Source organism: Ctenocephalides felis, unplaced genomic scaffold (genome assembly GCF_003426905.1).
Source record: "Ctenocephalides felis isolate EL2017-DRISC unplaced genomic scaffold, ASM342690v1 CF-g0.4_SCAFFOLD_00845, whole genome shotgun sequence".
Classification (NCBI taxonomy): Eukaryota; Metazoa; Arthropoda; class Insecta; order Siphonaptera; family Pulicidae; genus Ctenocephalides; species Ctenocephalides felis.
In genome coordinates this window covers 9,221,702-9,232,688 of record NW_020536999.1, presented here as the reverse complement: position 1 = coordinate 9,232,688, position 10,987 = coordinate 9,221,702, and the positions used below count along the sequence as shown (strand labels likewise).

Here is a 10,987-nt window from a genome sequence, read left to right as displayed (position 1 = left end):
ATAAAAACTAATAACGAGTAAATACTAGTAAACTAATAAATTGTTGGAACTTTCCGTACCAAAGATCAATTTTTTTATTGTCTTAAGGCACAATGCCATACACAACTAGTTTTTGTATTGAGGTTGATATATCTACTTAATTACGGCACAAAGCAGTGAACTAACTAAATATTTAAAAGTATAATTCATTTACTATTACAGCCAATTTTGTTTTTTTTATAACACTAAAATTGGATGAAAAATAAGACATGAGTAAATAATTTATTACTTAAATATATTTCCACATATGCACAAAATATATTACATTGGCTCAAAATGTAAATTACTATATCGAACACATTTCAAATTATAAAAATACTTATACTTTTTAATCTAATATATAATTACTATATCATTAAAAAGGCATCGCTAATGCATTAATTTCTTCCTTGCATTCATCATATAACTCTTTGTAATCCGGATGCTCTCGTACAAGAATCATGAGAGAACCTCTTTTCATACCCATAGCAGATCCAAGATCATTTCGACTTGGTGTATACGTATAAGGAATATCTTTTTCTTCGCAAACTCCCGGCAAATGGCACATTATTTCAACTGGTGTAACATCTCCAGCAAAAATGACAATACCGGTCTCTCCCTTGCGAATTCGTGACTGGACATCTTTTAAACCAGCTCGTAGAAAGGTTTTTTGTTTTGAAGCTTTCTTAATTAATTTGTAACACTTTTTTGTGAGTTTTTTGGGAGCCATAGGTTGTGCTATGATACTGGCGTTCTTTAATTTGTCTTCATATGATAATTGTTCCTCCTTGATTGTCACATCGGCCAAGGAAACATCTTGAGATTCAGTATTTGTTTTAGTTTTGCCCATTTTTATGATAAACAATGTTCTGGTTCAGTTGCACTTAACGCTTCTAAAACATAACCCCAAATATGTGGAAATGTGACAAATGATAAAATAGTGATACGTAAAGATTGTCTTACTAATTATTCTACTTCTATGTGCAATATTTTGAGTACTGTAAAATATTTAATGTATTTTAACAACAACAATTGTGAAATATTTATAAATTATTGCAAGATTTAAGAATTATTTAAATATTCCTCCAAACATACCATAGTGAAGTGAGCCACTTAACACATAAAAAAAGTTTTTGCTGTCAAAAACATAACCTACAAATATTAACCCATTTTTGCGCCTGTGTTATTATGATAAAATATTAATAGAACGTTTAAAAAATGTCAGTGTCGTTATTTAAACAAATTAGTACAAATTTCAATTCAGGTCTCAATGTAGTATGTGTAAATTTAGTACGAACCCTTTGGAAATATGTAGAAAAACCAAAACCTGGTGTTAATGGTAAAAGTTATCGAAGAATTGTACATTATCCTGAGAAATATACTGTGAAACCTTTAGATGTAACTAATTTAGCTGGAAGAGATCCTGTTACAGGTATAAAATTAATACATAATATAATAATTTTTCAAAATTTTAAAATAACCTCAATGTGTTACAAATTATATTTTTATGAGCATGATTTCTCATACTATATTGATTATTCAAAAAAATCATCACTTCGAATTATTTCTTAACTTTTATATAAAATACTTCCTTTTGCTTCTTTTACTAATATACAGGTGATCAAGTAAATCAATTTTTAATCATATTGACAAAACTATTGTAAAACTTCTTAAGTTTTCTAACATAACTGCTCTAAATCTAAATCTTATATCTGATTGTACATCATATATATTGCTTTATATTATTAATCGGATTATTTTATTTTTTATAGGACGTGTTGTGGCAAAAGGTATAGGAGGAGGAATTAAACAGAAATATCATTGGATAGATTGGATACGAGTAGGCCCTAAAGAAGGACCACCACAAATTGAAAAAGTTATACAGGCTAGTATCATTAAATTAAAATTCTTATAAAAATTTTACAGAGAACTAGCATAGTATATTTTAATTTCTTTTGTATCTATTTTATACAAAATATTTAATAAAGAATATTTAAATTAAATGTAGTGATTTGTTATTACTTACGAATAAAGATATAAATATGCTTATACAATCATGTGAATCTTTAAAGTTTCTTGTTTCTCATTTGTTAATTAATATCAACTTGTAATTTTCAGATTATGGAAGATGGTTGTCGAACAGCTAATATAGCATTAGTTGCTGTTGGTGACCGATTAAAATATATTTTAGCAACAGAGAATATGAAAGCTGGAGATTTAATTAAGACTTCATGCCATATTCCTAGGATACCAGGTAATCTATTCAAAAAATAATTACATGTTGATATTTTTTTTTCATTTTGTGATTCAAAATTAAAGCTTTTCAGTTGAATTATCTATAATATTTTTAGCATTATAATCTCTAAGTAAATATTCCATAAATTTAAAAGATTGAAAATAAATTAATAAATAACTTAACATGTACCTAATTTTATATTTTTCTCAGCCACAAACATTAATTTAAATAATAATTTCAAAACTTTTCAAATAGCAAATATCCAATTTATTTCTATAAATTAAATTTATATATTCAAGTGTATTAAATAAGAATCTAAAAACCACATATTGATTTCACAATATTTCTTTACAGTTCGAGCAAACGAAGGCGATGCTTATCCTCTGGGAGCTTTGCCCGTTGGAACTATTGTTCACTGTGTTGAAAAATATCCAGGTACTGGTGGATGTTTAATTCATGCAGCTGGTACTTTTGGAACCATTCTTAGAAAAGTCGGAGATAATGTTATTGTTCAGGTTCCATCAAAGAGGGAATTCTCTTTGCCACAAACGTGCATGGCTACAGTAGGTAAGTGTAAATGAATCATCTTAATCTTAAATGTGGGGTGAAAATTGATATTGTCGGGTTACTATTTGTGGACAAACTATTATTAAAATGGTTGAGGTGAAATTGTTCTTGGTCAACAAACTTCTTCTGGGATTTTTTCATCATTTTCATCAACTACATTGTTCTTTTTGCGTTGTATACATTCTAGGAAATCTCGAACCACCCCTGAAGTAAATGAATTACACATTATACACCACATATATATATATATATATATATATATATATATATATATATATATATATTTACCTGCACAGTGAATAGTTTCTCTTGGATGAGTTTTATAGCAATCAATAACACTTGCCCGACGTCCAGCACATGGTGCATCCTTATCGCATTCCTCTTGGTTATTTTGCTACAGATGCAAATTACATTAAATAATAAATTTTGCCTTAAGGCAAGTTGCTTGAACTTCCCAATACGTGTTAATATCAAATTCAGTAAATAGATTTGATATTTTGGTAAAAAACTAATTATCTACTATCTAAAATTAAGTCAATAAATATTATTATCACCTTCATGTTTTTGGTATACGTCTCAAAGGCCAGTTTTTCATTGAGCTCGTGAATCTGTTCAGCTCGTTCGTGAGTCTGCTTTAATCGTTCCAATCTCTGCTTCCAATATTCATCTTCCTTGTGCTGCTCCTTAGTTTTGCGCTCCATCTCCTTCATTTGCTTCAGCAGATGAGGCGATAACTGCCTCAAAATAATTTATGTATCACATACACATATATCCCATTATTTTTTACAGTTGAGCTTTATATTTCCTTTATTTTTACCTGCAGCTCTTCGATGTTCTCGAGCTTGAGTATCCTGTTGCTCTGCACGTTCCCCATCTTTAATATAAAAAATATAATACACAAAAAAGTTACTAGAAATTTTCTTTGGGTTTACGCTTTCTCATAATAAAAGTTTAAAATCATTGAGAATTTTTGAAAAGCTTTTGTTTTTTTTTTCTCTGCATTTGTAGAGTGCGAAATTTATCAATATTGCATAAATTTGTAAAATGGATTTGTGTGTTTTGTGAATTTTGAATGTCATTATTCATTTTAGATTTTGATAATATACAGACAAGTAATATTGTATTTTGCGTTTACAAGTAGTATTATATTTTGGAAATGAGAAAGGGTGGAAATTATATATGAATTATTTAATGCTATAATATATACCATAAATATTTATTGATTCATAAGCAAGCCGAAATCAATAATAAAACATTTTTTTTTTTACATCGACACAGAAGAATATTCATTATTAGATATGTTAAAAAAAAGAGTGCGCGTACGGTTCACACACGATTGAAGTAAAACTTTTTTGCTACTGTACAAGATGGCATTTCAGTAAAAATAAATACATCATATAACAATTTTGAATAATGTTTATTAGTAATATGGAAACACTCATGATGCACATATTGGCACTCGACTCTTATATTATCTTATCTGCCGTTACGCACTTCCGTTGCATTTGTACGGATTTACACCCTAATCGCGCATAAAGAAGTTCTACTTCAACAAAGAGTTATAAAAAATTTTATATTTTGTTTTAATTTATCTATTGCCATTTTTTGTTAATTTCTATCTTTACGAAGGAGAAGTTTGTGTTTTTCGACTTTTCAACTCATTCTGAATCTTTTGATATCAAATTTGTAAAAAATGTGCGTGTGACATGATTTGCCATTTTGTCAATTAATTGTTGAAAATCAAAACGGTTTGATTATTGTAATTAATCGTGCTAATCAAAATTTGCTTATTGATCCATGATTTAGAATTTAAATGATTCTGATGAAATTTGGTATAATGATAGATTTTATGGTCTCTGCGAACATCCTCAAATATTATAGGCCTACGAAAATTTATTGAAGCTGGGAATAACGAGCATTGTCAAAATTTCAAATTTCATCGTTACTATTGTTTAAAATTTTCTAAATATCAATTTATTGATTTAGTCTAGTTGATTATTTACACATACTGGAAGTTCAAGCAATTTGCCTTCTGGCAAAATGCCACTGACACTTAGTTGTACTTATTTATTAAAACTATAAAGAGAAAAATATATTATAGAATTGTTGAGATAGGTAAACAAGAACTGAGTCTTTTAAGATTCACACGTTCTTCAAAGACTCTTATAAGATTCATATTATAGGAATATATATTTTCTCTGAGTATATCTAGTTTATTTGAATGTGATATAATAAATCCAATGGAAATGGAATATTTGATCAATTTTAACAAAATGACTTGTAAAGGAGGTATAAATATTGGAAAGAAGTATAATTATATAATTCATAACGTTTTCAAACAACTCGGTGTTTGTTTAAACATAAATAGAAAAGAAAGTACTATGGATTTAAAAACTCAGAGGTTTTAAAGTATTTAGAATTGCTTGGCTTACTAATGACTTAAAATGTAATAATTAACATTTTAACTACACTTTCCAAGACCTTCATAATCATCTTATTCATCATATTCCACCATCATCTCAGGAACATTAATCTTTTCAAAAAAATGAGTAATAACAACACAAATCGTAAAAATGCCAAAACATACATTATCAAAACATGAAAATGGAAGAACGTACATTATCAATTCGTATTATACAGATAATGAATTATTATTAACTTCCCGTAGGGCAAGTTATAGTAATCGCAAAAAAATCGAAAATGAAAATTTTTATATATCTTTACGTTTCAAAGGTTTCTGAACATTTTGGCATACCTTAGAAAAAATGGATGTATGTGTGTGTGTGTGTGTATGTGTGTGTGTATGTGTATGTGTATGTATGTACGTGTGTGTATGTATGTGCGGATACAAATTTTCGTCGACGATTTCGGGAACACGGATCAACCGATTTGAATAATTCAAAAAACATTCGATTCGTATTGATAAGGAGACGTGCTGATTAGTTTTTGGCAAAGGCAGGACTAGCCGTTCCGAAGATACGGGGCAAAAAGTGTCGAAAACGGTAACTCAGTTTTTAAGAGAACGGAGGGTCCGATTTGAATAATTCAAAAAACATTTCACTTGTATTGACAAGATGAAGAATCGATAAAATTTTCATGAAGGTAGGTCTAGTGGTTTCGGAGATATGGAGGAAAAAGTAAAAAAATGAGCCATTTGGCGGTCAAAAATGATCATTAGACATATGCACATCAAATTATCAGATATTTTATAGATTTTAACAATAAATATACATTTTGTTAACATTCCTATGGGTTCCGTGCCAATGCTTATGCGTTAGACAGCGACGCGGCGCTTACGCGCTTTATATTTTGTCCCTAAGCAGTTAAAGCAGTACGATTGCTTTGAAAAAAAGTTCAGATCTTCCACAATATGTCAAAATAAAGAATTTTTTTTTTCAAAAAAAAAAAAATTAAAAGAAAATTTTTTTAAAAAAAAAAAATTTTTTTCAAAAAAAAGTAATTTTTTGTCCAATTTATAGTTTCTCAAAAATCTTATTTTTTCAAAGTAAATTTTTTTCAAAAATGTTAATCGTTTTTAAAAAAATAATAATTTTTGGTACGGGAAGTTCCAGCAATTTGCCTTAAGGCACGATGCCTTAATTGCCTTAAGACAGAATTCCACTTACAGCTAGTTTAAAATCTAAAATATGGTGAACAATATTTGTTCTATATTTATCCTTCGCTCCACCTTTCCTTCACCATCAATTCCTTCATCGTCCAAGAAGGAATATTAATCTATCCTCCAACCAAAAGGCAGGTTGTCGAACATCGAACACGGAAGGACTCCGATCGGATCCGCCCAGCGGAACCGGTGGCTCGGCAACCGGCCTCGTTCCGGTCTCTGGCAGAGGAAGACCGGCAGGCACGGACGGAAGTTAAGGGCTCTTCCGCCGGTCAGGACTTTTGGGCAGGAACAGGCGAAGCCGCTGCAGAAGGTGCATCTTACTATGTACGTTTGAGGAATGGATAGATAGAGGATAATAATAAGTGTATTTATAGAAAATAAAATGATATTTAAGATATAAAGGTTTTTTATTTTGGATTATAGAAGTTATAGTTAGTTTGGATTATGGAACTTTATTTGATTTATGGAACTTATTGGCGGGTTTATTTAAAATTTTCTTATTGGGATAATCTAAAAAAGAGTCACTTGAACAGAGCTTTCAAGGTATTTTAAAAAAAATATGAAAATTCCTGCAATATGTATAAGTGCGTATAATTAAGGTGACCATATTTTTTCATGTCATAGCAATTTGCAGTTATCCGAGAGCATGGGGCAATTTATTCTAACAAGTAAGTGGGCGTCAATTGTGAGGTTTTTAGGGAGAGGGGGAGGGGGGTTGCAAAAAAATCACGAAATATCACGTGGGGTATAGTAAGATATCACGTGTATTTACTTTTTTTAACTGATATTTTTTAAATAAATCAAACATTTTCAAAAAAAAATTACAGTTTTATCACGTAACTAAAAATACACGTGATGTTTGGTGGGGATGTGGGGGTCAATTTTTACCATTTATCACCAAGGTGGAGGAGGGGTCCAAAAATCTTTAAAAACTCGCTCAGGTGATTGATGGACGCCCTCTAACTTAAAAATGATTTAAAATAACAAATACTATTTAAGGATACAGTAAAAATCAGTTTTTTTCTAAATAAATCAATTGTTTTTAATTAGAATTACTAACTTTTAGTAGAGCTTTATTTTTCGATTATATGTTAATATAACTTATATTTTATCCAATATTCTTCGATATATGTTTTTTCTTTGCTTTTAAGCTTTGCATAATCTGATTAATTTTCATTATAATTTATTAAATAAAGGTAAGCATATCTGCCAATCAGTCATGAAGTTTGTTTCCATAATTTTTTGCTAATTTTCGTAAAATTGAAAATTAAAGTTTGAAATTTTAAGTCTTTGGATTTTGCATTCAGCAATTTGGTCACCTTAGTTTAATGCACAAACTATACACGTTTATTTAAAATTTTTGTATGGGGGTATATAATACAGTTTATATGGAATTGTTGTGAATTTTATCTAGTTTCTGCTAAGCTAACTAAAAAAACTGCATTCACCAAAGTCTTTGAGTTATTCAAAGAAATGTAGAAAATTGTCCTGAATCTTTGAATAACAAATTGCTACGATTTATAAGAGCTCGTTCAAACTATGTGCTTTTACTTTAAATTTTTGTTTTGGGGTATATAAAATAATTTATACGGAAAAGTTCCAAATTTTATCTAGTTACTGCTAAACTAAATAAAGAGTTGTGCCCGGAATAAAGATTTCTAAATATTTGGAGAAATTTAGAAAAATGTCTCAAATTTATTCCAAAATAGTTACAATTTATTAGGCCGAATTCAAACTAACTTTATTCAAGATTTTCCTATCGGAGTGTATAAGCTTATTTATATAAAATTGTAGTGAACTTTATCTAGTTTCTGCTAAGCTAATTAAAAAAGAGTGTCCGGAACAAAGTTTTTGAGATAATTAAAAGAAATTTAAAAAATGTCTTTAATTATTAAATACTATATATTAGGCTGAATTTACTAGTTTTATTCAAAATTTTCGTACAGAAGTGTATAAGATTCTTCATATGGATTTTTAGTAAAGTTAATCTAGTTTCTGCTAAGCTAATTAATAAAAAGTGTGCCGACCAACATTTTCGAGATATTTAAAAAAGTGTAGAAAAATGATCCGAAATTAATACAATATGACATGGATCCGAACTTAAACTAGCTTTATTTTCAAAAATTTCAAATCGGAATGAATAATAATTTTCATATGGAATAATAGTAAATTTTATCTAGTTTCTACTAAATTAATAACAAAAGAGTGCACGGAGCAAAACTTTCTAGTGATTTAAAAAAATGTAAAAAATTGTTCTGAATACGAACATCAAGTTGCCACAAAATATAAGTATTATTTCAAATAAAAATTTATTATGGCGGTACATACATATAATAGTAGAAAACTAGGCACTTTCTACTAAACTTAAGAGTGTCCGGTATAATTTTTTTAAGTAATTTAAAAAAATGTTCTGAATAGAAATTTGCCAATATTTATAAGTGCGCGATCAATTTAATTTTATTTAAAATTTTGTATGGCGCTATATAAAACAGTTTATTTGGGGTTATTGTAAATTTTATCCAGTTTCTGCTAAAATAATTAAGAATAGTGCCCGGAGCAAAATTTTCAAGTTATTTAAAGAAATGTAGAAAAATGTCCTGAATAATTTATTTGAAACAAGTATAATGTATTAGGTAGATTTTGTCCTTGTTTTATTCAAATTTTTTATATTGGAGTGTATAATTTTTTTATATAGAAAATTAGTAAATCTTACTTAGTTTTTACTAAACTAACTATAAAAGAGTGTCTTGAGCAAAGTTTTCGATATATTTCAAGAAATGTAAAAAAATACTTCGAATAATATTTTATTTCTAACTAGTATTTGTATTTTATTCCCAACTAGTATTTGTATTCCTTACTAAATTAAGTGGAATTTAAACTTTTTTCAAAATTTTTGTATCGATGGCGCAAGTTTGTTAAAATGGCTTGTAGTAAATTTTATGTACTTTCAGTAAAGCTAATTAAAAAAGAGTGCTCGGAACAAAATTTTCAAGTTATTTAAATATTTTATGAAAATCTCAAGAAATCATAAATTTTCCTATTATAATTTTATTTATTCCTAAGTCTTTTAAGAGCTATAAATAAATATTATTGCAAGTGTTTTCCGAATATTTCAGACACGTTTAGTATTTTACGAGGCCACATTTCTACTTTATACATATTTCGTTTGGAACGTTGAATTTAACCGTTCAATGGGCCGAATAATCGCTAGAAACTTCAAAAGAGAAAACCTTTTACGTATGTATGTACCCACCTACTTGTTACATTTCGAAAAGAACGGAAAAGTCGGACTTTCCGACGAGATTTTGTTATACATAAACGAAAGAATTCACATCTAGAAATATAAAAGATTCTATAAATAGAACTGTTTGGATTCGCGATCAAAGAAAATTCTATTTATAACTTGGAAATTGATTGAAAACTAAGAACTGATTCGAATTATTTTTAACTTCTCGAAGGAGTAATTTATTTGTTTGCCAGAAAATTAGATTTGCTAATTTTATGTTTCAAGTCGTTCTGAATCGTTTGACATTGAAATTGGAAATCGGACAATTTTTGTATAATGAAGATGCATGTCAGATTTAAGGGTATTATCTGGGTATGTTGAGCTCAATTTGACCTTTAATCGACGTTTTCTGAAAAAACGGCTGAACCGATATTAAACGTTTAAAAGCCTTTCGATGGAACTCAATAAGGACTTGATTGATTAGTTTTGCGAGTTGATCTGCCAAACCGTGTCTTTATCTTCTTATATATAAAAATGGAGCTCTCGATCAAATGATTCGAAAACTCGAAAACTGCTAAACCGATTTAGCCAGTCTTAGTCTTGAAAAATTCATGCTAATGAGTAGGTTGTCGGAAAGGTGAGATATTATTTCAAAATCGCGTAGAAACTTTACATTTTTAATTTGAAAATTCTTGTAGAAGTGTAATTTGAATAAAACAATGGACGGTGGCTAATACGTCAAATGTCAAATGTTTTTGTACAAATTGTAGCAAGTAGTTTTGTTTGTGGTTATATTTTTAGCCAAAAACGTTATTAGCCGCAAGTACTAGAAACTCAAAATATCAACTTTTTGGAAATGTTAATATGAAAATGCACTTTCTTGCGTTGTAGCACTCTTTTTTGCATATCATATTTTTCTCAAACACGGTGCTCTGAAAGATTTCATTTGTATAATTATATACTCATTGGTATTTATAGAACATTTTCTAGGTTATATATTATTTTTTATTTATATTATTTGAATTCAGAACCTAAATTTGGTATCGATCAAAGGGACATAATATCAAATAACATTTTTCCAGAATTTATCGAAGAATAGATAGTAATATATATGAAGGTCCGGGGTTAAAAAGGTCCACGACCGATGTGTCAAAAACCAGTAAAGTTAAGCATTGTTTAACAACACTATTTGAAAGTAGAGGAAAAAAGATGTATAAGCAGATATAACCTTGATTCTTATGACTTTGCTATCGGGAGATAAATGGTAATCTTTGAAAATCCATAATAAAAGTATTTTCTTCCGTTGGTAGTTTTT

General features: G+C 28.8%; 2 protein-coding genes across 2 annotated transcripts; one reads left to right on the top strand and one right to left on the bottom strand.

Annotated features, from left to right (window-relative positions):
- Positions 1–265: 265 nt before the first annotated feature.
- Positions 266–1,109, bottom strand: LOC113363816 (H/ACA ribonucleoprotein complex subunit 2-like protein). Its single transcript, XM_026606297.1, has 2 exons — positions 982–1,109; positions 266–911 (listed from the first exon to the last, which is right to left on the bottom strand). Exon 2 carries the CDS (start codon positions 866–868, stop codon positions 395–397), a length of 474 nt encoding a protein of 157 aa, XP_026462082.1. The 5' UTR covers positions 869–911; positions 982–1,109; the 3' UTR covers positions 266–394.
- Positions 1,110–1,198: 89 nt separating this feature from the next.
- Positions 1,199–6,835, top strand: LOC113363809 (39S ribosomal protein L2, mitochondrial-like). Its single transcript, XM_026606291.1, has 5 exons — positions 1,199–1,450; positions 1,791–1,903; positions 2,137–2,272; positions 2,609–2,821; positions 6,575–6,835. The coding sequence occupies exons 1-5, from the start codon at positions 1,237–1,239 to the stop codon at positions 6,778–6,780; spliced, it is 882 nt and encodes a 293-aa protein (XP_026462076.1). The 5' UTR covers positions 1,199–1,236; the 3' UTR covers positions 6,781–6,835.
- The last annotated feature ends 4,152 nt before the right edge of the window (positions 6,836–10,987 follow it).

Coding starts and splice junctions, on each gene's coding strand:
- LOC113363816 (XM_026606297.1), bottom strand. CDS start 868: ATGGGCAAAACTAAAACAAATACTGAATCTCAAGATGTTTCCTTGGCC.
- LOC113363809 (XM_026606291.1), top strand. CDS start 1,237: ATGTCAGTGTCGTTATTTAAACAAATTAGTACAAATTTCAATTCAGGT. Junction 1,904..2,136: donor AAATTGAAAAAGTTATACAG/GCTAGTATCATT, acceptor TGTAATTTTCAG/ATTATGGAAGATGGTTGTCG. Junction 2,273..2,608: donor CCATATTCCTAGGATACCAG/GTAATCTATTCA, acceptor ATTTCTTTACAG/TTCGAGCAAACGAAGGCGAT.